Genomic DNA, 26,962 nt, shown 5'->3' with positions numbered 1-26,962 from the left:
CTACTCAAAATTTCCACAACCAGTTCTCCAGAACCTGTTAGAACCTCTTGGTTTTCACCCCTGTCCTGTTTCCAGTGAAGGGCAGCACTTACCTTTCCCTACCGGATTGGTCCTGGAGGCTGGCGCAGGCGCCCATGGGGGCGGGCACATGGTCCCCTGACTGTGCAAGATTTTGCTTCTGCACATGCATGAAAGCAAAGAATGGCCTAAAATCGCCAAAATCTCATGCGAGGATGCTCTCACGTGCAAGATTTCAGCGATTTTCACTGGTTTCTTTGCTTCCATGCATGCGCAGAAGCAAAATCTCATGCAGGGGTGTACAGGAGCGCATGGGGGCGCGGCGGCGATGTTCAGATGCGCACACATGACCGTTTCCGCTATCGGAATGGCAATCCCAGGCATACCTCCGGAACCGCCTGCTACCGCATGAACCCCAGCGACCGATAAGGTCCCACAGAGTTGGCCTTCTCCGGGTCCCGTCGACTAAACAATATCATTCAGCGGGCCCCAGGGGAACAGCCTTCTCTGTGGCGGCCCCGGCCCTCTGGAACCAACTCCCCCCGGAGATTAGAATTGCCCCCAACCTTCCTGTCTTTCATAAACTACTCAGGACTCATCTATACCGCCAGGCATGCGGGAGTTGAGATATTCCTTCCCCCTAGGCCATTACAAGTTATGCATGGTATGTTTGTGTGTATGTTTTATAAATAAGGGGGTTTAGTTGTTTTATTATTGGATTGTCACATGTTGTTTTTATCATTGTTGTTCGCCGTCCCAAGTCTACGGAAAGGGGAGGCATACAAATCCAATAAATAATAATAATAATAATAATAATAATAATAATAATAATAATTATTATTATTATTATTATTATTATTATTATTATTATTATTATTATTATTATACCGGGGGCAGCCTGCCCCTGCCTGTTTCCCTGAAAATAAAACCTCCTTGGATAATAAGCCCAATTAGGCTTTTGAGCACATGCACTAAAATAAGCCCCCCACACATACAAAAAGCCCTGCCTGAAAACATTTAACCACATGTCCAGTCGGTCCTCGCCATTTCCTCTGATTATGATTAAGGAGACAAAGCTGGAAATCAGGTAAGATGACAAGAGGAGTTCCCTCTTGCTCCACATGCCCCAAAATAATAAGTCCCCCCCCCCCCTGTGTTTGGGGAAAACACAGAAAACACATGAATTGTATATTTATTTGTACCCCATTTTTATTATTTTTACAAATAACTCCTCCTATTTTCCCCACGCAAACAATCCTGTGAGGTGGGTTGGTGTCTTGAGAGACAGTAATTGGCCCAAAATTACCAGCCAGCTTTTATGGCTAAAATGGGACTTGAACTCATAATCTCCAGCTTTCTATCCCAATGCTTTAACCACTAGACCAAATTGGCATGTAATATATGAATCACGTAAAAAGTCAATTTAAAAATGAAATCACTTAACTGAACTGCTCTGTATATCTTAGGTTCTAACCAAAACGTTGGTAAATGGCCTCATTACCTTAAATATTTTTAAAGACAGTGAAGGAATTGCACAATTGCACCAACATGTTAGTAGGGGATCAGAGGTCGACCTCTAGGTCTCTCCCTTGTGGGGTGCCTCAGGGGTCGGTCCTCTCCCCCCTGCTATTTAATATCTACATGAAACCGCTAGGTGAGATCATCCAAGGGCATGGGGTGAGGTATCATCAATACGCCGATGATACCCAGTTATACATCTCCACCCCATGTCCAGCCAACGAAGCAGTGGAAGTGATGGGCCGGTGCCTGGAGGATGTTAGGGCCTGGATGAGTGTCAACAAGCTCAAACTCAACCCAGACAAGACGGAGTGGCTGTGGATCTTACCTCCCAAGGACAACTCCATCTGTCCGTCCATTACCCTGGGGGGAGAATCACTGGCCCCCTCAGAGAAGGTTCGCAACTTGGGCGTCCTCCTCGATCCACAGCTCACATTAGAGAAACATCTTTCAGCTGTGGCGAGGGGGACGTTTGCCCAGGTTCGCCTGGTGCACCAGTTGCGACCCTACTTGGACCGGGAGTCACTGCTCACGGTCACTCATGCCCTCATCACCTCGAGGCTTGACTACTGTAACGCTCTCTACATGGGGCTACCTTTGAAAAATGTTCGGAAACTTCAGATCGTGCAGAATGCAGCTGCGAGAGCAATCATGGGCTTTCCCAAATATGCCCATGTCACACCAACACTCCGCAATCTGCATTGGTTGCCGATCAGTTTCCGGTCACAATTCAAAGTGTTGGTTATGACCTATAAAGCCCTTCATGGCACCGGACCAGATTACCTCAGGGACCGCCTTCTGCTGCACGAATCCCAGCGACCAGTTAGGTCCCACAGAGTGGATCTTCTCCGGGTCCCGTCAACTAAGCAATGTCGCCTGGTGGGACCCAGGGGAAGAGCCTTCTCTGTGGCGGCCCCGGCCCTCTGGAACCAACTCCCCCCAGAGATTAGAACTGCCCCCACCCTCCTTGCCTTTCGTAAATAACTTAAAACCCACCTCTGCCGCCAGGCATGGGGGAATTGAGATCCTCTTTCCCCCTAGGCCTTTACAATTCTATGCATGGTATGTATGTATGTATGTTTGGTTTTTATATTAATTGATTTTTAATCATCAATACCAAATTACTATTGTACACTGTTTTATTGTCGCTGTTAGCCGCCCCGAGTCTCTGGAGAGGGGCGGCATACAAATCCAATAAATAAATAAATAAATAAATAAACATACACAAGTATTGAAATGCAAGATTCTATGTTATGGCTGTAATCTTTTCCTCTTGGTTTTATTGAAAATTAATTGCGCAGTATAGGAATGAGTACAAATACAAAATTAAGAGGAAATCTGCATTTACAAACAGAGAACACAACTTCTCTAGCTCATCTAACATTCTCCAATACTTAGAACACTTTTACACACTGAGCTTGCAGCATTCCATCAGATTGAATTTTTCAACATAGCAGAGTTCCATTACTGCATCTGAGGGCAAAATTTAAAAAAAACAGTGACAATTTAACCATGTCGTGAACAAAGGTGTAAACATTTTCAGGAGTCTTTCAATATTTGGACAAAAGATGCTTGAAGGCACTAAATAATTGCAAATCAATAGCCTCCTATTGGAGAAGGGCGGCATACAAATCTAAATAATAATAATAATAATAATAATAATAATAATAATAATATAAAAATAACAACAACAATAATAATAATAAGATAAAAATAATAATAATAACAATAATAATAAGATAAAAATAATAAAAATAACAATAACAATAATAATAATAATTTAAAAAGGCAATAGTGATAGCTGCACCTAAAGCAATGCCAACAGCAAATCCCTCCCGGTATTCTCTTATATTTAATTTACTATTAGTTAGAAATTGCTTTGACAATATCAGTATTGTTTCCATGCTACAAGTTTTTTAAGCTTGTTAATTCTCATGTTTATTTCACTGGGCAATCTTTGCAAACCAAACTGGTGGCGAAGGTAAATGAAATCCACATAAAACATTATTCTGATTGCAAGTCTAATCATTCAAGGTTTTGCAGATTTTCAAGTTAAAATAAAAACAAGCTCGCACAAATGAGTATTGAATCACTTGGTGCAGTAGTGATATAAAATCTACTTAAGAAAATATTGTTCTGATGGCTTCACTGAAAAATATTGACACTATGAGTCCAGGAAGACAAGTTAGAAGATTGTATTAGTAGGCAGCCACACCTCTCAGAGTTCAGGGAGGATCCCTTGCCTTAGTTGTTCATGGGTATCTGAATAGTGTCATCTGTGAACCAAGTTGTTATGTCCAGGTCATGCCACAATGAATCACTCTCTATAGAGACAAGATGTTCATTTAGCATATTGTGAACCCATGAACTCTCCCATGTATGGATGACCATATTAGTTTTAAAACATCAAGCTGAAAGCATATTTAATGATGATTAATTGCTATGGGACTTTATACACCTATAGTATTTTTAAAACTGCAGAAAATAGCTTGCAGTGTAGCATAATCCTACCTATGTTTACAATGGCAGTCTTAGTAAGTTCAGTGAAATTTCTTTCTTAGCTCTTATAATTACCGTAAAACTGATATTCATGTGGTGTATTAATCCATAATGTGAAATGTTTGGTATTTGCTTAGAATATTCTCTATATCCATGGTATGTAAATATATACATGGCATGTAAACTTTCTGACAGTGAGAGTGATCAACCAATAGAACAGCTTGCTTGCAGAGGTTGTGGGAGCTCCAACGCTTGAGACTTTCAACGGAGATTGGACTGCCATTTGTCTGAAATAGTGTAGGGACTTCTGTTTGAACAGGGAGTTGGACTAGATGACCTACAAGGTCCCTTCCAACTCAAGTAATCTAATCTAATCTGATCTGATCTGATCTAATTTAATATATATGGCTTAACTGGGACTTATTCAACAAAACCCATTGTTAAGAAATTATGACTAAATGTATCATATGAAGCAAGGAAGCTTTGCTTATATGGAACCATGAATTACGTCCAAGAAAATGAAATAAAACATTGCCTCTGACCTCTATCCAGTAATATAATATGCATACATGTGACATACTTGCAGAAGTATCCCTAGCAATTTTGCAATAGTCGTGCTGTAATATTCTGTAATATAATTTGAAAGATATTGGATATACCGGTAGTTCTAAAACTGGGTTACCTGAGAAAGAGTCTCACTGTCCAGAGTGGGACTGGCCCACTCCACTCGCGCCAGCAGAAGGGGTATGCTGCACGCTCTCTACGTAGGGCTACCTCTGAAGAGAGTTCGGAAACTCCAGATCGTGCAGAATGCGGCCGCATGAGCAGTTATGGGTCTTTCCAGACATGCCCATGTTTCGTCAACACTCCATTGCCGATTAGTTTCCGGATACAATTCAAAATATTGGTGATGACCTACAAAGCCCTACATGGCATCAGACCAGAATACTTAAGCGACCGCCTTCTGCCGCACAAATCCCAGCGGTCAATTAGGTCCCACAGAGTTGGCCTTCTCCAGGTCCCGTCGACCAGACAATGTCGTCTGGTGGGGCCTAGGAGAAGAGCCTTTTCTGTGGCGACTCTGGCCCTCGGGAATCAACTCCCGCTGGAGATTCAAACTGCCCCCACCCTCCTCGCCTTCCGCAAGAACCTTAAGACCTATCTATGTCACCAGGCATGGGATAACTAGTGTATCCCCTCCTCTGACCATTGAAAGTTATGTGTGGTTATGATAGTGTAGTATCAATTGTTTTTAAGGTACAGTAATGGGTTTTAGTTACAGTTTTTAATTATTAAATTTGTATCTGTATTGTTCCATTGTTGTTGTTAGCCGCCCTGAGTCTTCAGAGAGGGGAGGCATACAAATCTAATAAATTCTCCTTCTTCTGGCAGTGTCCAGAAGAACCTTTTTTGCTGCAACTCTTTTCCTGTGAAACATTGTGCCCCCACCAAACATGACTCACACCCACCCTTTTGGCCTTTCCGATAACTGACCTGGGGCCCCAAGAGCTGTGTCTCATTCTGGAGATGGCTAATGGATTAAGAGAAGACGCTATCTCCTTCTCATCTGCATCTTGCTTCCTTTCTTCCAATTTTTGTCAATTTTAAACCAATTTTAGCATTATTATTAATTGTTTTAATGTTTCATGTTAAAGTCACCTGTGGGTGAGATGTGCAACATATAAGACAAACAAATAAACTTGTTGCCAGGATATATTTTGAAGCTCAATAATGCAAATTCCAATAGAACTTAATGGAGGATCCAAAAATTAGCTACTGTATGTGCGATGAATAATTGCATTTAGTTACCATTCTTTCTCCAAATCTCTGAGAGGCTATGGTCTGTACATAACCACAGAAGTCCAGTCAGAATATTTGTACCTTTTGCAGTGAAAGGGTCAGCCTCTTATGTCTCAAAATGGACAGCACATGCTTCTTTGTCCTTTCCAGAGTCCTTGGATGCTTTATGCTTTTCTGTAGTTGTTTTTGGTTTCTTGAGATGTTTCTCCCTTTCTGCCTTGTGTCTTTTTAGTGCCTCATAAAAGGCTCTTCGTGTCCAGGGATTTGGAGGGATTCCTAACCAAGGCTAAAATATAAGTAGTAAAACAAAATATCAACAGACAGAAGTGAAAACACACATAGACCCATATAACCTCCCATGTAGGTATTTGCTTAACATTAACATTGCAACCCAACCCAGCAAAGCTGTCTGAGGAACTCTGGGAGTTGAAGTCCACAAGTCTTAAAGTGGTCACGGTTTGGAGACCCCTGCCCTGAGTCACTTTTTCAAAGCTGTTGTAACTTTGGACGGTCACTAAATAAAGTGTTGTAAGTCAAGGACTACCTATGCCCTCCCAGACAAATAAACATTCAATCTTTTAATCAGGAAAGCTTGTCAGCACTGCACCAGGTTTCTTATCCTACAGCTAGGTGGGAAGCACAGGGACGGAATTTTATCTCCGTCCATCCATCCATCCATCCATCCATCATCTAACTCAGTGTTTTCCAACCTTGGCAACTTCAATATATTTGGACTTCAACTCCCAGAATTCCCCAACCAGCCAATGCTGGCTGGGGAATTCTGGGAGTTGAAGTCCAAATATATTCAAGATGCCAAAGTTGGGAAACACTAATCTAACTAACTAACTAACTAACTAACTAACTAACTAACTAACTAACTAACTAACTAACTAACTAACTAACTAACTAACTAACTAAACTTGTATGCCGCCCAATCCCGAAGGACTCAGGGCAGCTCACAACAATAAATCAGTTAGGCAAGCGACTCCAGGGATAAACGAAGAACGCTCGCACGGGCGCCACTCCCCGCTCCAACCTCCCCCCCCCCCAACTTCTTCTTTGACGTCAGATTGGAAGGGCGGGGCTAAGGTCCGAACAGGAAGAGCAGAAAGTTTAAAAAGAGCGCTTTGCCGGAAACGCTTCGTCGCGTTCTTCCTCCTCCCCCAGCCGAGGCGGCTAGTCCTCATCCGGCATGGCGCTGCTGGGCCCACGTGTTTCTGCCCGGGCCGCCTACCAGTCTTTCTGCCCGCTCGGCGAAGGGGACGACCAGGCGAAAAAGACAACCCCCGGCCCACCTCGCGGCGTTTCGCCCTCCCTGAAGCGCCGAGGACTCAAGAAGCGACAGCAGCTGAAGGGCTCCTCGGCAGCCTCTGTCGCGTCCGACTGGAAGCAGCAGCCTAGAGATGCCTTCCCGTTGTCGGGTACCAAGGAGAAGCCGAAGCCGAAACGGAACAATATCTTGGCTTGCAAATCCTTGGTCTCCGTGCAGAGCCGACGGAAACCGTTGCGGAGGAAGGCGGAGCGCAGACGGGGAGAGCGAAAAGCTCCGGAATCACCACCACCAGCCGCAGCTGCCGCGCTGCGCCCTGGAGAAGGGAGACCTTTCTACTCCCTGGAGTTGTCTTCCAGCTGCTCTCTCCCGTCTCTCCTCCAAGACCTGGAAAAGGTCCAGGATAGCCGGGAGCGAGCTTCCAAACTCTTCCAGTGGCTCATAGCTCCCCTTTCCTCGCAGGAATTCTTCCAGCACTACTGGGAGAAGTCCCCGCTTCTGATCCACAGGAACAACCCCAGTTATTATCAGGGTCTCTTCTCCACTGCTGAGTTTGATGGCATCCTACGCAACCACAGTGTCCAGTTTGGGGTCAACTTGGACGTGACCAGTTATGAGGACGGGAAGAGGGAGACCCATAATCCTGCGGGCAGGGCAGTGCCTGCTGTGGTCTGGGATTTCTACAGGAACGGCTGCTCCCTCAGGATGCTCAACCCTCAGGCCTTTTCAGTTACGGTCTGGCGTGTCCTGTCGACCTTACAGGAGCAGTTCGGCAGTATGGTGGGTGCCAACACTTACTTGACGCCTGCTGGCGCTCAGGGATTCGCTCCTCATTACGATGATATTGAGGCCTTTGTGATCCAGCTGGAAGGGAAGAAGCATTGGCGGGTTTACGCCCCCAGAGAGGAGGCCGAGCGGTTGCCTCGCTTTTCCAGTAGCAATTTTAGCCAGGTGGAGATTGGCGAGCCGATTCTGGAGACCGTCTTAGAAGCTGGGGACCTGCTGTACTTCCCCCGTGGGTTTATACACCAAGGGGATTGCCTCCCAGAGGCTCATTCACTCCACATAACAGTTTCCTCCTATCAGAAAAACTCCTGGGGGGACTTGCTGGAAAAACTTCTCCCGGCGGCATTGCAGATGGCCATTGAAGAGGACGTCGAATATCGCCAAGGCCTCCCTGTGGACTATCTGCAATACATGGGTGTGGTAAACAATGATTCTGATGATCCACGCCGAACCGTCTTTTTGAAGAAGATCAGGACTTTGGTCACAAAACTAATGGATTATGCACCCGTTGATGCTGCGGTGGATCAGAAAGCCAAGTCTTTTTTTCATGACTGTCTTCCTCCGGTGCTGACCGAGACTGAAAAAGCTTTGAGTGTTTTCAGACATCCCACACGGTGGGAGAATGGAAATGTGCAACATGTTGATGTCCAGCTTGAGAAAACTACACAAATACGTCTGCTTCGATGCAGCATTGTCAGGTTGTGCAATGAAGGAGATGCTACTTTGCTGTATTATACCACAGAAAACTCAAGAGTGTACCACAAGGAGGAGCCGAAGTATTGTGAAATAGAGTCTGAATACATAGATGGGATTGAATTTTTGCTCTCCTCTTACCCAAATTACATCTGTGTGGATGCCCTTCCTTGTGGTACTTTGAATGATAAGATTGCCTTGGCAACTTTTTTATTTGAGAAGGGGTTGGTGGTTACTAAAAAACCTCTTTCATCTGGCAATATAAAAATAAATGGATTGTAAGAAGTTATTTTTCTTGTACTTACTAGTATATTTAAGACAGCAATCCAAAGATTTGAGAACTTCCTGCTTGGAATTTGTCTTTGATCTGCAAAAATAAAGAAATGTATATATATATATATATATTGGATAAAATAGCAAAATAAAAGATGTAATTTGAGTTACATTTTAAAGTGTTTATTCTTAACTTTGAAAATTGGTTTTTATCTTTTGAATTTTGGGTAGATTAAAGTAGTTACAAAAATTATTCCAGTAGAAGATTACAACAAACATAAATGGTAGACTCTAAAGCTTTTTCACTTGAAAAAATGTAAATATTGTTTATTTAAACCCACTGGGTTATTTCATTAGAAATAAAAACCACCTGATGTATATGTAATATAGTTCATTAGCCACAGAGCAGAGAAAGCCAATCCATCACTACTTCAGGTTTATAGTCCTACAGACTTTGCAAACCAAGCAAAACGTATTTGGCATTCATTTATGCTCACAAATAAAAACACAATTTCAGAGGCTGTTTCACTTTCAGAGGTTTTTTTCTCTGTGCATTACGTGAAACAGTAATAGCTTTCATGCTATTTATAAAGGATGCTAGGGAGAAAACAATGAGTAAAAAATAACTAGTGTTCCAACTTTTTTATTCCATTCTACATTACCAGTGAAAGCAGTTTTAACAACATCAAGGAACATGTCTCGAATATCTCTATATGCAAAGGTATCTCCTTTTTCCCGGTAAACACAATGGGCTTCATGCCACATCTTCTCTATTAATTCTTGAAGTTTTAGTACTTTCTCTGTCACTATAGGTTTTTGGTTTAATCTGGAAATCTGCAACACAAATTGTACAATTTTTTTTTGCACCATTTATCAATATAACTTTACTCCATTCACAATTCTTGCATCATCATACTTAAAAGTTTTGCTCTTTCTTAGAATCTGGAAGTAGTGAAGTGGTGAACAGCTAAACTAAAAGTTAATAGCTTTTAATTTATATGAAAAAGTAAGTGTAAGAGTGTGCTTCTAACCTTTTTCAGATACTTGTTAAGTTATTTGAAGCTTTGTCCATTTTCCAGTTGTTAAGGATAATTAGGTGAAAAATCAGGGGCTACATGAATTGAAATAGGATGGACAATTCAAGTGATGTTTTTTTAAATCACTAGAGCTTTGCACACAACAAATGTTAATTTTTCATTAAGATTCCAGTTTCTTTAGTTCTGCATAGTGTGACAAAGGATATTGGCAACTAGTAGGACTTATTCCTGTAGTTACAGATCTGAATGTTGTATACAGCTAATACAAAAGTCTATAGGTATAGACTTTTGTCACTTTTCTAATGCACATATCCTAGTAAGCCTTTAGGAACACAAAATACATCTTGTTTGAAATGATATTCAATTCCCTGATTATTACCTTCTTACATCTGGAGGGGTATTGATGAAGTGATGCATGCAGCAAGGATTTTCCTCCTTATGGCATAGTATCTTTTGGAGCAGTGTTTCCCAACCTTGGCAACTTGAAGATATTTGGACTTCAACTCCCAGAATTCCCCAGCCAGCAAATATCTTCAAGTTGCCAAGGTTGGGAAACACTGTTTTGGAGAATCTAAATACAGGCTTGAACTTCTATATGAATGCAATTAAGATATGCAGAAGTGTCTTGCTTATCATGACCTTTTGGGCTCCTACAGTCTGTCTGCATATAAGCCAACAGTTGCTGCAGAACTTTGGAATATGGTCAGGTGAAATTCATGCTGACTATCAGATTGCTCCCGAATGATCCCAAGGCCCAATAGGTAGCAGTTAGCATACTTTCACATATTACAATTTCATATTGCTTCAAATTTATAGACGTTACCAGTCTTTAGAAACGTGAATAGGGAAAGGACAAGTTTCTTGAAGTGTGGAAAGAACTATGTAACCTTGGCTTATAAAGCACCAGAACATTTTAAATTGGTTTTTTTTTACCTCATTCTTAATTTTTTGGATCATTTCTTGCTCTTCCTCTTGTTCAAAATGGAAGTTTGTCACAGCACGACTCACTTCTCTGTTCAAAGAAACAGGCCTTTTCAGAAATCTCTCAACAGTCAAATCTACATTTTATTTATTTAGAATGTATTTATATATCATCTCTCCTCCCCTAGGAACATTCATTTATATCTTTGCTAAACCCATAGCATCTGTGTGTATGTTTGTGTATGTTTGCTTTTAATAATGGGGTTTTTAGTGTTTTTTAAATTATTAGATTTGTTCTTACATTGTTCTTGTTATTGTTGTGAGCCGCCCCGAGTCTACGGAGAGGGGTGGCATACAAATCTAATTAATAATAATAATAATAATAATAATAATAATAATAATAATAATAATCTGACACACTTTTTCTGTAAATCTGAGGCTAGTGCAATATTACAAAAATATCTTGCTCCATTTGTGATTAAATGACCAATCCTTCCCCAAATTTAGAAAAAGGCTAATCCCAGAGAAATCTATTGCATGATTAGGCCCACACACTCTTTCAGGTGTTTGGGTTTAAGTTTCTGTTCTTCAAGTTAATAGAGCCTGTTGTCACTGAAACCCTCAGACATTAGAAAAATTCCATTTATTTTATTTAGATATCTCTGTAAACATAGATGGAATTATCTTTTTTTTAAATAAATAAAGTTTATTAATTAACAAAGGGTAAATGGGGAAAGGGAAGGAGGGGTACATAAATTTAAAAAGGGATAAGGGTATTAGTTACATGGTATTGTATTTTGACGTATATATCTTACATTGTAACAAAAATTCAATGTTCACATTTATATCTTATTACTATCAATACTTCATTTTTCTAACTTATCTTATTATTTAAAAGGTAGTAATAACTAGTGGTAAGGATAGTAAGAGACATATTTATAAAAAAGTAGTTAGGAAAATAGATTTACAATTGTATAAAGTATTTGTAAAATAATAAGGGAGGGAAAAAGGAAGGATCTGCCTAGGTAGCAGACGTTATCAGGAGATACGACATGGTGTAATAGTATGGAACTATCTTACTATTCACAAGGTTAGATCCTTTTCTGCAATATTCACATAGCAATAGCATTTAGATTTACCATATACAGTATACCACTTCACAGTGCTTTATAGCTCTAAGTGGTTTACAGTGCTTTACAGCCCTCTCTAAGCAGTTTACAGACTCAAGATCTTACCCCCAACAATCTGGGTCCTCATTTTACCAACCTCGGAAGGATGGAAAGCTGAGTTAATCTTGAGGCAGGAATCAAACTGCTGAACCGCTGACAGCAGTAGTGAGCAGAAGTAGCCTACAATATTACATTCTACCCATGACCTACAAGCCTGTGCACAAGTTGTTGGGCAATACATTTCATTGACTTCAATATAGAGTAGACATTTAATGACCGGACTGCACAGTGCATAAATTGGAAGTTTTTCAATTTCTTATTGATTGGATTAACATGTATGAGTGTACTGAAGATCTATTACTGTTCAAAAGGAGCCTATATGAGAGTACTCAACTTAACCTTAATGGAGCTGGGTCCATCATGGTCTTCAGTTGTAACAATTGTAAAATGGCTCACCCACATGACCAATACAATTTTATGACCTTTTTGGTCATAAAATGATTGGTCATTTATTACTTTTGCAGTCATAAAATGAAAACCACGGTTGTTAATCAAATACCAAGGTTGTTAACCACACAAATGTTTCACTATGATCCAGTTTTGTAGTAATCAATAGCATATGCCAGTTTTTTGCAAAACTATCGTAAAACATGATCCTGTGACTACAGGAGGCTGCCTCGAGTCTTTGGAGAGGGGCAGCATACAAATCTAATAAATTATTATAAATTATTATTAAATTGCCGTACATGCGAGCCCCCAACATACACTTATTGGGGTGGGGGAGGACTAACTAACTTCAGAACTAATTCATAAGTAGCTCGAGGGAGGTCCATCATAACCAAACAATCACTATAATTGACTAGACTGCTCTCAAATAATAAAATGTTATGGACAGGATTCAAAGATTGCATCACGTCTTGTCTTGCTTTATAAACTATAAACTGCACTATTTTATTTCTCTAGTAATGGGAAGTGGGGAGGTGGAACAATAATGGCCTGTGTTGCCAAATGATTTTTAAACCATGGTTTGTGAATCCTACTAATTATAAACTATAATTATAAACTATAATTAGTAGGATTCACAAACCATGGTTTAAAAATCACAGTTGGCAACACAGGCCATTATTGTCCCACCCACCCCACTTCCCATTACTAGAGAAATAAAATAGTGCAGTTGCAAGGAACGCTTAGGTTTGAAGAATAAAGGGGTGGTTTTTCCACCCCCAAAGCTGTAATAAAACACACTATAATACGCTACCTGAAAGTTAAGGGCATGAACGCTGCTGTGATGGGTGCCCAAGATGCTTACTGAAGCACATAAAATCGACAGAGCCAAAGCCACCAAATAATTTCTTGACCATTTCGAGTTGGAAAGTGAGGCTCTTCTCAACTGTATAGTGACAGGAGATGAAACTTGGGCTTATCACCATACTCCAGAGAGCAAACCTCAATCAATGCAGTGGCGCCATACCCATTCTCCTTCAGCCAAAAAATTCAAAACTCAACAACGGTGAGAAAAATCGTGGGCTCCCATCGCAACAGGGTTCATGTCCTTAGCATTCAGGAAGCATATTTACAGTGCGCACTTCGCATTTGGAGGGAAACAGAATGAGGACGCTCATCTCTAACCTTCACCACAATGCACTGACCACTGGCACTGGTCATTTTCTTTTGCTGGCTTCCCACTACACGATAGTAATACCAACTTCCCCCGCGAACATTCCCCACAAGCCCTACGTGCAGGGGTGGGCGACTGCCCGGATGGGGGGAAACGCAGTGGGGTAGCAAAAATGGAGCTCCACCCCAGAGCAGCCAATTTGCACTGAAAGATGTTGAAAAAAAATGCATGGCATCCTGCATAAGCCACGCCCACAGTGTGGTAGTAAAAATTTTGGTAGCCCTTCACTGCCTACGTGCGTTGTAACCTTACTTTCTGGATAGTCCTCGTACAATTGCCAAGGTGAAGAATAGGATGTTTTGGGAGAAAGAACTTTCTAAACACATGAATCGTTTTTTTATTACAAAAAAAAAGAGAGTAACTTACTCTTTTACTTTCTCATTTGGTTCTAGTATCATTCTCATAAATAAAGTAGCCCGAACAGTTTCATCTTGCATTTTGAGAGTGATGATACTTCGGCAGGCTTCCCTCCGTACTCCAGGATCTTCTTCATAATTAAGGGCCCAGAGAAGAAGGTCTTTTAGGTAGGGACTTGCCTCACCTATCTGACCCAAAGCTATCAGAAAAGAAAATGATAGTTGCTTTGACGTTTTATGTTAAGAAGGTGAGCTTTTGGTCTCTGTGATCCAGTATTTTGCAGTTAGAAACATAGAAACATAGAAGACTGACGGCAGAAAAAGATCTCATGGTCCATCTAGTCTGCCCTTATACTATTTCCTGTATTTTATCTTACAATGGATATATGTTTATCCCAGGCATGTTTAAATTCAGTTACTGTGGATTTACCAACCACGTCTGCTGGACGTTTGTTCCAAGGATCTACTACTCTTTCAGTAAAATAATATTTTCTCATGTTGCTTTTGATCTTTCCCCCAACTAACTTCAGATTGTGTCCCCTTGTTCTTGTGTTCATTTTCCTATTAAAAACACTTCCCTCCTGGACCTTATTTAACCCTTTAACATATTTAAATGTTTTGATCATGTCCCCCCTTTTCCTTCTGTCCTCCAGACTATACAAATTGAGTTCATTGAGTTTTTCCTGATACTTTTTATGCTTAAGACCTTCCACCATTCTTGTAGCCCGTCTTTGGACCCGTTCAATTTTGTCAATATCTTTTGTAGGTGAGGTCTCCAGAACTGAACACAGTACTCCAAATGTGGTCTCACCAGCGCTCTATATAAGGGGATCACAATCTCCCTCTTCCTGCTTGTTATACCTCTAGCTATGCAGCTAAGCATCCTACTTGCTTTTCTTACCGCCCAACCACACTGCTCACCCATTTTGAGACTGTCAGAAATCACTTCCCCTAAATCCTTCTCTTCTGAAGTTTTTGCTAACACAGAACTGCCAATGCAATACTCAGATTGAAGATTCCTTTTCCCCAAATGCATTATTTTACATTTGGAAACATTAAACTGCAGTTTCCATTGCTTTGACCATTCATCTAGTAAAACTAAATCATTTACCATATTACAGACCCCTCCAGGAATATCAACCCTATTGCACACTTTAGAGTCATCGGCAAATAGGCAAACCTTCCCTACCAAACCTTCCCCCATGTCACTCAAACATATCTGAATAGATCTATATACAGGTAGCTATCAAATTATGACCACAATTGAGCCCAAAATTTGTGTTGCTAGGTGAGAAATTTATTGAGTGAATTTTGCCCCGTGTTATGGCTTTTCTTGCCACAGTTGTTAAGTTAACCATTACATTAATAACATGGTTGTTAAGTAAACCTAGCTTCCCCATTGACTTTGCTTGTCAGAAAGTTGCAAAAGGGCATCACATGATTCCAGGAAACTGCAACCATCATAAATGTGAACCAGTTTTCAAGCATCCGAATTTAAATCACACGATTGCAGAATGCTGCAATAGTTGTAAATGTGAAAAATGGTCATAAATCACTTTTTTCAGTGCGATTGTAACTTCCAATAATCACTAAGTTCATTCAGTTAAAACAGTTTTAAAGAAGAATGGTTAGATAAGATTCTCACAAATAAGATAATATCCAAAATTACAGTTACAAAAACAATTTATAGATGGGTTCAAATCATAATAAGAATTCTCAATAGTTTAATATACAATACCTCTGATGGCAATAGCTTTGATTTTCCATAAAGGATCAGTCTGCATGATCTTAAAAAGGCATCTTAGTACCTGTTCAACAACAACAACAACAGAATCTGTTAACTAATTCAGAGTCTTATTCATAGATCTTTTTAAAAAATAGGGTTATTCATATTAAATAACATACTTACATCCCAAATTAAAAGCAGGATACCTGCTCAATAGTAGTAATTGTGAGAGGGATCTTGGAGTCCTAGTGGACAGCCATTTAAATATGAACCCAGCAGTGTGCAGCACTGTTGCCACACAATAGCCAACACAGTTCTAGGCTGCATTAACAGAGGGATAGAATCAAGATCACTTGAAGTGTTAATACCACTTTATAAGGCCTTGGTAAGGCCACACTTGGAATACTGCATTCAGTTTTGGTTGCCACGATGTAAAAAAGATGTGGAGACTCTAGAAAGAGGGCTGAGCAGAGCAACAAAAATGATTACCGGTAGGGGACTGGAGGCTAAAATGTATGAAGAACGGTTCCTATATGCAGGTACTGGGTATGTCTAGTTTAATGAAAAGAAGGACTAGGGGAGACATGATAACAATGTTCTAATATCTCAGGGACTGCCACAAAGAAGAGGGAGTCAAGCTATTATCCAAAGCACCTGAGGGCAGGACAAGAAGCAATGGCTGGAAACTAATCAAGGAGAGAAGCAACCTAGACCTAAGGAGAAATTTTCTGACAATTAGAACAATTAATCAGCGGAACAACTTGCCTCCAGAAGTTATCAGAGCTCCAATACTAGAAGTTTTTAAGTAGATGTTGGACAACCATTTGTCTGAAATGGTATTGGATTTCCTGCAGTGGTGAAATGCTCCTGGTTTATTTATTATTTATTTATTTTATTTATTTATTTTGTCCAATACACAATACATATTGAAGAGGATAGACATGAAGTATTATATATAAAGAAAAGATGTAAAAGTATAGGAGAAGATATATGAAAGGAAGAAAAGATATATGATATATGAGATAAGGAGAGACAATTGGACAGGGGACGAAAGGCAGGCTAGCGCACTTATGTACGCCCCTTGGGTGTGCCTTCTGGTGGTCAGAGGCCCAGTAGCAATGGCAGTGTGAGGCTTCAGCCACCCATCTGTATGCCAACATTTGGGTTCTTTTACCATCGGCGCATGCCAAAGCGTTCTGTGCATGCACAGAGGGTAAAAGAACCCAAATAGCAGCATCTGGAGGCTGGGCAAAGCCCCGTGCTGCTGTCGCTGGCAGGCATGCCCAATCCAGGAGCATTTCATTCCTGGTTTCCTGCCTAGGCAGGGTGTTGGACTAGAAGACCCCCAAGGTCCCTTCCAACTCTGTTATTCCGTTCTATTATGTGCAGAAGACTGGTTCCGCTCACAGATTTTCTTTACTAAACTAGAATATTCATTCACAAGCAAGTTTGATTGTTCTTGTTAGTACTATGTATAAAACAGGTGGGTTGGCAATATATAAACAAGCTAACAATGCATTTTGTATGCATTGAAGTACTATAGCTTTAAGAGTTAGTGTTGCAAATTGCCACAAGAGGGAGCCAGAAAGCATGCTTCTTTATCTCTGCTCTCTTTGTTCATTTTTTGCTGATTCACTGTGACTGATGTGGTAAGCTCTGTGTGTTGGATGGTAGTTTGATGTATTGGTAAACTGTAATGTACGCCTGATATGTAAGACAAAGTAAGGCTTGTAATATTAGTGTTGTATTGAGAGATATTGACTATTTAACTTGGCTGTGCTATTTCTTTTTTCTAATAATATTTTTATTACATTGCAAAGACAGACAAAACATACACTACATGTAACATTTAGTGGAGCAACAATCGCTCCTCTCAAAGTAGAAGTCATCTTTATATTTTTAATAAGTAAAAAAGAAAAAAAAACTAACTTTATCATTAATTTTAAAATACTTGAATATATCAATTGTAAGATAATAAGTAAAAACACATCTAAAACATTTAAAAATATATAGAAATTTTAAAATTATAACTTGAAATAGCTGTGCTATTTCTAAAGTAAACACTATTTTATACACTTTAATGTATCTGGTTTGTATAACTGAATCATTAGTAATATCTCCTGAATATCTGCTGGAATTCCACGTTTCCTTAGTGCATGTGCATCCTTGATAACTTAGGGGTCGCTCTGCACACTCCTTAACAGCTCTATTCTTAATCCAGAGTAATGTAACTCTGAGAATCTTGCAATCAAGAGTGGAATGTATTTATACCTTTGCATACAAATCCTTTTATCAATCATTTTAGTGAAGAACTCACTGTCTCTTCTTTAATCTGAAGTGCTCCGGCTGCCCAGCAAGCTTCTTTTCGGACAGCTACGAAGTCATCAGAGAAACATTGAAGAAAGCCAGGGAGCAGCCTGGCTGTCATGAATTTCAGCCAGCCAATTAACGAAAGAGATTCCACTTTCTTCCGGCAGTCTCCCCTTTTTAGATTATCTCTAAGGGGATAAGGATGCTGTTAGTTAATAGTAAACTCACTCAATGTATGCATCCAGGGCAAAATAAAAGAAAATACAGTAGTACCTCTAGATACGAGCTGCTCCACATGCGAGTATTTCAAGATACGAGCCAGGAGGGGAGAGACATTTCTGTTCCAAGTCCCAAGCTCAAATTCGGGATACGAGCCGAGCGTCCACTAGGTGGCGCAAGAATCCTTGCTTTTGGTTATCTCGGAGGGGAAAAACAAAGTCTAAAGCTATTGTTCCAGATACGAGTTTGCTCGAGATACAAGCTCCCTTCTGGAATGAATTATGCTTGTATCTAGGGGTACTACTGTATATAACTTAGCTTTGAGGAAAAATAATATACAACTTCAATGCAAGTTAAATCAGCAAACGTGTTTGTCCTCATGCTATTAGTTGCTATGTTTAGCATAAATAATTATACATCAGTTAAATTTTAGAGATCCTAAAATGTTTTAGGAATCCTTTTAAAGAACACTGTCACAGAATTGCCACAGAGAGGAGGGGGTCACACTATTTTCCAGGGTGCTAGAGGGCCAGACCAGGAGTAACAGACGGAAACTGACCAAGGAGAGATTCAACCTGGAAATAAGGAAGAACCTTCTGACAGTAAGAGCGATCAACCAGTGGAATGGCCTGCCAGTGGAGGTTGTGAATGCCCCATCACTAGACACATTCAAAAGGAAATTAGACTGCCATCTGGCTGGGGTGGGATAGGGTTTCCTGCTAGAGCAGGGGGTTGGACTTGATGACCTGCGAGGTCCCTTTCAACTCTAATAATAAATAAATAAGTAAACATTGGAAGACATAGGTGCAAGCAAAGGGGATGGGGCCCTCCACATCTGACATATATGACAATTATTTTTTGTCACATTTCCTTTCTGCCATCTATCGTTTTCTTCTAATGTGTTTCTCAATTTTGGTAAAACATTTTCATGAGGTGCAGTGTTCCCTCTAATTTTTTTTGGGGGGGTGGGCGGAAAAGTATAGTGTCTGAGCGGCAGTCCCTTCGGGACTGGGCGGCACAAAAATAATAAAAAAATAAAATAAAATAAAATAAAATAAAATAAAATAAAATAAAATAAAATAAAATAAAATAAAATAAAATAAAATAAAATAAAATAAAATAAAATAAAATAAAATAAAATAAAATAAAATAAAATAAAATAAAATTAAATTAAATTAAATTAAATTAAATTAAATTAAATTAAATTAAATTAAATTAAATTAAATTAAATTAAATTAAATTAAATTAAATTAAATTAAATTAAATTAAATTAAATTAAATTAAATTAAATTAAATTAAATTAAATTAAATTAAATTAAATTAAATTAAATTAAATTAAATAAATTAAATTAAATTAAATTAAATTAAATTAAATTAAATTAAATTAAATTAAATTAAATTAAATTAAATTAAATTAAATTAAATTAAATTAAATTAAATTAAATTAAATTAAATTAAATTAAATTAAATTAAATTAAATTAAATTAAATTAAAACCCACCCTATTTTGCCTCAGAAAATTTCAAAATAAAATACTGTACTGTGTGTCTATAACAGTGAGCTCATAATAGGGCAACTCTATCAATATCAAAATGCCACTTAAATAGTTGAGCTAGTTTCAAACTAGATTTGATTTTCTTTCTCTCTTCCTTACTCCCATTCTTTTTCTTTCTCTTTTCCTTCCTCTCTTTTTTCTATCTGTTTCTCTCTCTTCCTCTCTTCCTCTCTCTCTCCTTCCCTCTCACTCTTTCCCTCTCTTTCTCTGCCTCCTTTCCTTTGAATTTCTCTCTCTCTCCATTGTGCTGCGTGGGGGGTAGGGGCAGCTGTAAGCCCCTCGCTTCCACCGCCTCCTCTTTCAGCACCCCACTGCTTGAGCCTGTTTACAGGGTGCTAGTGGAAGATCTGGTGGGAGAACCTTTTGCAAAAGATAGGCAATCTGCTTTTGCAAAAGGTTGGCAATCGGCTTCTGGGCAGGTTTGAAAAACTCTGAGTTGGTGATGATTTTTAAGTGAGCCATGGCTCACTGCTCAGCTTAGAGGGAACTTTGGGTACAAGGCTCCAAGAATGCCAAAAAAGCTATCTTCCTTGGCAGGTAACAGAAATGCAGGCCTTGGTGCATGAAACGCCTTTACACAAAACTTGAATATTTTTCTCTTTTTATCATCACAAAGAACAGGCTGTATCATGATATCAATGGCCATTTGTATATAAATATATCAATGTGATATATCATTTCTCATGTTAGGATATTATGGACTCCATAATGTGGAGGCAGTTTGTGTCCAATGTAGATACTATACCAGCGGTGGGTTCTGTGAATCGATAGCACCGGCAGTAGGAGGCTGTGCCCACCTGCCCAGGACACTTCTGTAGCATGTGCAGAAGTAGCACATACATGTGCAAGTGTGCGCCCAAACAAGTAGCAAAAGGTTTTAGACCCCACTACTATACCATACCACATCAATTTTTCTAGACAAAAGTACAGATACCATAGGTGATGTTTGATGCTCACCTCAGCTGGTCATGGACTTCTTTTCCAAGTTTCAAATGTCCCAAAACCTTGGCAGCTGCTTGGCGTACCTCAGTTTTCCAATCTGTCCACATCAGTTGGACAATTTTGTTCTTGAGGTCCTATATAAGTCATAAAGTGACTTCATATAACAGACATAACAGTTTTTTTAAACCCACCTGGTTTTTTTAGAATAATGTGTCCTTTTTTATTTTAGTAGCTCTGTGGGAAACACTTTCAGAGATAGCCATATATAAAGGCCGAATGCTTCTCTCAAACAAAATATGTAAGACGTCCATAGAGACTGCTGTTTGTTTTTACATAGGGAATAAGAGAAGGGTATGTTTTTGATAAGCCTCTTGCTAATATCTACCAAAAATAATAGCTCAGTTTAAAAGCCTTGTGTAAATTAGGGGTTTTTTATGAGAGGCATGTTCCTTTTGTTCAGGTAAAATGGAATCTCCAATAAGCTATCAGAAAAATAGCATCACTAACATTTTTTTTGCATTTCCAGTTCATGGGATGAAACATACCTGGGTGACACTCCCTGGAATACGAGACAATGTTTTACATGCCAAAACCCGATGTATCCATTGATAGCTGTTCAATTCTGATGCCAGTAAACAATGAACCAGAGCCTGAAAGCATTAAATTACATAATAAGGAACCTAAAAATACTCTACAATGTGTTCATAGGACATTCATATAGACAGGAAGAAAAGAGATTTATAACTGATTGATCAAAAAAGTAAAAAGGGTCTTTTTATTTCTTTTCATTAAAATATCTTTTTTTTAAATGGCTTTCATGATTTTTACAGCATGTTGGTATTAAACAGTCTATTTATTATGTTATGTACCTTTAGTATGCAAGTTTTGTGCTGTTGAAGATTTAACTTGCTAATAATGTGCATTAATATAATAGTTATTTTTGCTGACTCTTCACATTGAACAATGAAAAAAGGCAAATAAAAGCAGTAAAGCATTTAGTACAGTGTGTGTGTGTGTGTGTGTGTGCATTCATATGTAAACTCAAAACCTACTTTTTTCTGATACATACAGAAAATGTATCAGGTTTATTGTAAAATAATAAAGTTTGTATTGCAATCTGCTATTTGAGAAGAATTAGAAAGGAGTTTTGCAGTTATTTAAAAACTCATATTCATTGCATGTTAAATTGATTACCATTATTCATAAATGAAAAATCAAAAGAAAGCATTTGTAACTTTGCCAATCCAAGATATGCATACACACACATACACAAATGCACAGATATATTTAAAAAGGGGAAAGAAATTAAGAAAAGTGGATGTTACATGTTAATATCTGATCATTTCCTATTAATTGAAGGGCTGAGCTAAGGTGACTTAACAGAAGATAAATGACAATGCTTTTTAGGCTGATACACTTTTCTAGGCTAATAAACTGAAGTTAAAATTTATTTCACTAGTTTAAAGCAAAATATCTTCCTTACTATACTAGGTTGGCTGTCTCTTTTCTCTCACCCCAAACCAGTTTAACTTGAAAGCAAAGAGAAGAGGAAGAAGAAGAAGGGGGGAAAAGGAAGGCATATTAGACACACCGATAAATGAAAATAGGAACTGCAACATTACTGTGGCTTGGCTCAGAACTAAAAGCAAAAAGTGATGTTTTGAAAATGAGCATTCCATATCATAAAAAGAAAATATAATACAACAGTATGATGACACCCCACAATTTTTGGAGCTACCTGATGGATGAGGTCCCAAAGGCAGGCTTTTAAAGATGACAACCAATTTTGTTAACCTTTTGAAGAAGTTAGCCATATGGTCTTTTCTGCAGCATGCATGTGGCAAGAGCCTAAACATTGGCAAAATCTCCTTGAAGCTTGATATCCCCTGGTGGCCTCCCACCCAAGCCAATTCTATTTTGCTGGTGAGCTACACAAGGGAGATGAGGTGCTGCCTCTGCTGACACACTAGCGCACAATGAGTGCATCCAACAATGCTGGGCAAATTGATTCAAAAATCCTCAGCAGCAATACCGATCCTGTGCTTTCTCCCCATTCTTCATCCTGAATGTTGAAACTTACCGTGTGCTTGCTGAGCCGAGCTAACAAAAGACATGCCTGTTCTTCTGAAACATCATCGATTTGATCAAAAATCTGAGATATAATCCTTTTCACTACCTGGAAACTGGTAACTCCTTCCAGGGCTAGAGCTTGAGCTGCTGCCCAGCTGTCTGCAGAATTACCTAACATGAAAATAAGAATAAATGCAGAATCCTCAAAAGATGACAACTACTCAGGGACGGTATAAAATAGAATTTTGGGGGGGGGGGGGTAAAAATACAGTAGTCTTCAACTTGTGACTAGAATTGAGCACAGATTTTTGTTGCTAAATGAGACAGTTGTTTGGTCTGCCCAGTAGGCCTGACATCAGACTTGCAAATTACATTGAGTAATGAAATACATATACACGAGTTGCATCTAACTGTATTCTCACGGCTTTATGGATTAGTGACATTCATACAGAGAGAAAAAGATGTATACTAACCATGTATCAGAGCTTTCTTCATGATAGAGTGTGCCCCTGAATTTGGTTTCGACATGGCGTAGAAGCACACTGCAGCTGCCATTCGTACATGGGCATCCGTGTCAAACAGAGTTTTTTGCAGTAAGGACTGTATATTTTTTGGTAAATCCTTAATCTCTATATCCTTTGTGAAAGCCTGTGGCTCTATGCATGTTAAAAATAAATAATTCACTTTAGAAATAAATTGCTGCAAATGTTTTGTAGCTTTTAAAAGCTGCACGAATCCCAGCGACCAGTTAGGTCCCACAGAGTGGGCCTTCTCCGGGTCCCGTCAACTAAATAATGTCGCTTGGCGGGACCCAGGGGAAGAGCCTTCTTTGTGGCGGCCCCAGCCCTCTGGAACCAACTCCCCCCAGAGATTAGAATTGCCCCCACCTTCCTTGCCTTTCGTAAGCTGCTTAAAACCCACCTCTGCTGCCAGGCATGGGGGAATTGAGATACTCTTTCCCCCTAGGCCTTTACAATTTTATGCATGGTATATCTGTATGTATGTTTGGTTTTTATAATAATGGGTTTTTAACTGTTCTTAGTATTGGATTATTATTATATGCTGTTTTATTACTGTTGTTAGCCGCCCCGAGTCTGCGGAGAGGGGCGGCATACAAATTAAATCAAATAAATAAATAAATAAATAAATAAATAAATAAATAAATAAATAAATAAATAAATAAATAAATAAATAAATAAATAAATAAATAAATAAATAAATAAATAAATAAATAAATAAATAAATAAATAAATAAATAAATAAATAAATAAATAAATAAATAAATTTGCTTCTTCTTTTTTCAAAACATTATTTATTTTTTCTTTACCATGAAATACACAATATCATATATCTTCAATACATTTTAAACATCTATCTCCTTAAGTACAATTTTAATAATTAAAAAATCAAATACCAATTTCATTACTTCTTAACTCATAGTATCTATAGCTTAACGTCTGCTGCCTCCTTTTCTAGTTTTGTCATCCAGACAAACCAATTATCTTCCAATTAAATTCACCATTAATATTCCTTCAAATGCTTAATAAAATATCTCTAACTTCTTAAATCTAACCCATAGTGCCTTCTTCACCTCCTTATTCCTTTTTCTAATAACTAAAGTCCCGTATCCAATAGTAAATCTACATTAACTTATAGTTAATGTTCCAATTTTTAAATTCTTTGTGTTTAATTTCTATTTAATAACTTATCTATCAACATAAATTTCAAACTTTCCCCACCTTCATCTTAATTTCCCTCTTAATGGTACAATATGTGTTCACTAATTCTAGATTTAAATGCAAATCCAATTCAAATTGCCTATATTTCTAACCTTATAACATTTACTTTAATTATGATAATCAATTGTATTTATTTATATTCATTCTACAGATTTTCCTCTAAATTCATGTATATATTTAACAAGTTTAGTTCTCTTATTAATAAAAAACAATAATGAAAAAAAAAGTGAATACATCTTATAACCATTATTTTAGTTATTATCATTGTTTTTGTATGTGTTGTTGTTCTTAATGTTGTGTTTAAAATTGTATAATAACAATTTAAATATAATGAAATAAAAAAGGCATTTCCTTTCATTGTCCTGATATGAAAGTACGTTAGTCCTTGACTTATGACCACAATTGAGTCCAAAATTTCTGCTGCTAACCAAGATAGTTATTAAGTGAGTTGTGCCTCATTTTTCAACCTTTCCTACCACTGTTGTTAAGTGAATCACTGCAATTGTTAATAACATGGCTGTTAAGTGAATCTGACCTCTCCATTGACTTTGCTTGTAAGAAAGTTGCAAAAGGGAAATGTGAGACCCCAGGACACTGCAACTATGATAAATATGAATTGCCAAGCATCTGGATTTTGATCACGTGACTATGGGGATGCTACAATGGTTATAAGTATGGAAAACTTTATTTAAGTCACTTTTTTCATTCAACGGTAACTAAACAAATTATAAGGTGAGAACTACCTGTAGCATCAAATATACACAGAAAACTAATCGTTTTCATATGTATTCTGTATGAATGCTTGAATTACTAGTAAATGGTATCATCCAATAGGTTCTCTTATGTATAAATGGATGGAACCGCAACCAAATTTGCCTAGGAAGACATCAGAGTATAGTGGTACCTATACTTATGAACTTAATTTGTTCCGTGACCAGGTTCTTAAGTAGAAAATTTTGTAAGAAGAAGCAATTTTTCCCATAGGAATCAATGTAAAAGAAAATAATGCATGCGATTGGGAAAACTACAGGGAGGGTGGAGGCCCTGTTTCCTCCCAGGAGATTCCTAGAGAGGCCCCATGGAAGATTCTCCCCACCTTTTCTGGCCCTGTTTCCTCCCAGGAGATTCCTAGAGAGGCCCCACGGAGGATTCTCCCCACCTTTTCTGGTCCTGTTTCCTCCCAGGAGATTCCTAGAGAGGCCCCACGGAGGCTTCTCACTGCCTTTTCCGGCCCTGCTTCCTCCCAGGAGATTCCTAGAGAGACCTCACAGAGTCTTCTCCCTGCCTTTTCCGACCCTGTTTCCTCCCAGGAGATTCCTAGAGAGGCTCCACAGAGGCTTCTCCATGCCTTTTCCAGTTACAGTTTCAGAGGCTCGGGTTTGTAAGTGGAAAATGGTTCTTGAGAAGAGGCAAAAAAATCTTGAACACCTGGTTTTTATCTAGAAAAGTTTGTAAGTAGAGGCATTCTTAGATAGAGGTACCACTGTACTTGAATCAGTTACTGTTTATATCCCAGCAGCTGTTATGTACTAATTCTCAATATATATAAGTGAAATAATAGAAATTTGCACCTGGCGCCCATTTACCTGATTCCTGACTTGTATCTTGGACTTTACAGGAACGTTCAAGCACAGACGAGGCACAGACAAGTAGACCATTGATCCGATTTTGAACATGTACATCAGTAAGGTCTAAAAGTATCCCTTCTATAGTTGCTGCCCTCCAATTAGGATCTGAAAGTTAAAAGTACAAAAATACCATAAGAAAAACATTGGAGAGAATATTTATTATTATCATTATTATTATTATCTTTTATTCACCAAATATGAAACTCAGTGAATGAACATTCAAAAATACATTACAAATACCATTAACTGGTGCTAATGGTTGATACGGGTTGCTGCCAGCATCCTAGGCACAACTAAGTATCTTCTTAAAATGTATGTTATTCCGAGTAGCACAATGATGATGACGATGATACTACTGATGATGATGATCTGCCTGCCGGCCGGCCGGCCTTCCTTCTCCTTGGACTCAAGGTGGCTTACAACATTTTAGCAATAGCACTTTTTAACAGAGCCAGCATATTGCCCCCACAATCCGGGTCCTCATTATTATTATATTTTATTCATTAAACATGAAACCCAGTCAACTAAACATTTAAAAATGTATCACAAATATTATTGACTGGTGCTGATGGTTGATACGGATTGCTGTCAGCATCCTAGTTATCAACCAAGTACTGTACTTGCTTAAGATTTACAATGGCACAGGTTTATTCCCTGTCCCAGCAGCCAGAGAAAGGAAAATGCTTTGTTCGCTCCGGATTGTCAAAGCCTCCTTAAGCACCACCAAAAGGCTCCTCTGGCAGCCCAGATGGACGG

The 26,962-nt window shown here is 38.7% G+C and overlaps 2 protein-coding genes across 3 annotated transcripts in view; one reads left to right on the top strand and one right to left on the bottom strand.

Moving 5' to 3' along the window:
- Nucleotides 1–2,787: 2,787 nt before the first annotated feature.
- HEATR4 (HEAT repeat containing 4) overlaps nt 2,788–26,962 on the bottom strand; it is a 38,363-nt gene continuing 14,188 nt past the window's right edge. Inside the window, exons 6-18 of one of the 2 annotated variants that reach the window (XM_070758199.1) lie at nt 26,165–26,311; nt 23,313–23,495; nt 22,850–23,010; nt 21,315–21,419; nt 20,785–20,903; nt 18,062–18,242; nt 15,757–15,826; nt 14,029–14,218; nt 10,828–10,906; nt 9,520–9,691; nt 8,890–8,951; nt 5,917–6,121; nt 2,788–3,009 (exon numbers count right to left, since the gene is read on the bottom strand). In XM_070758199.1, the coding sequence (XP_070614300.1) occupies nt 5,942–6,121; nt 8,890–8,951; nt 9,520–9,691; nt 10,828–10,906; nt 14,029–14,218; nt 15,757–15,826; nt 18,062–18,242; nt 20,785–20,903; nt 21,315–21,419; nt 22,850–23,010; nt 23,313–23,495; nt 26,165–26,311 (1,649 nt within the window). In that variant the 3' untranslated portion in view covers nt 2,788–3,009; nt 5,917–5,941. The remainder of the gene's footprint in view (nt 3,010–5,916; nt 6,122–8,889; nt 8,952–9,519; nt 9,692–10,827; nt 10,907–14,028; nt 14,219–15,756; nt 15,827–18,061; nt 18,243–20,784; nt 20,904–21,314; nt 21,420–22,849; nt 23,011–23,312; nt 23,496–26,164; nt 26,312–26,962) is intronic. The other variant, XM_070758193.1, reaches the window with a different exon arrangement.
- On the top strand, nt 6,917–9,027 carry RIOX1 (ribosomal oxygenase 1). The gene has a single exon (XM_070758211.1). The coding sequence runs from the start codon at nt 7,028–7,030 to the stop codon at nt 8,864–8,866; it is 1,839 nt and encodes a 612-aa protein (XP_070614312.1). The 5' UTR covers nt 6,917–7,027; the 3' UTR covers nt 8,867–9,027.

Source organism: Erythrolamprus reginae, chromosome 1 (genome assembly GCF_031021105.1).
Source record: "Erythrolamprus reginae isolate rEryReg1 chromosome 1, rEryReg1.hap1, whole genome shotgun sequence".
Classification (NCBI taxonomy): Eukaryota; Metazoa; Chordata; class Lepidosauria; order Squamata; family Dipsadidae; genus Erythrolamprus; species Erythrolamprus reginae.
This window is presented reverse-complemented; position numbering and strand designations above follow the sequence as displayed.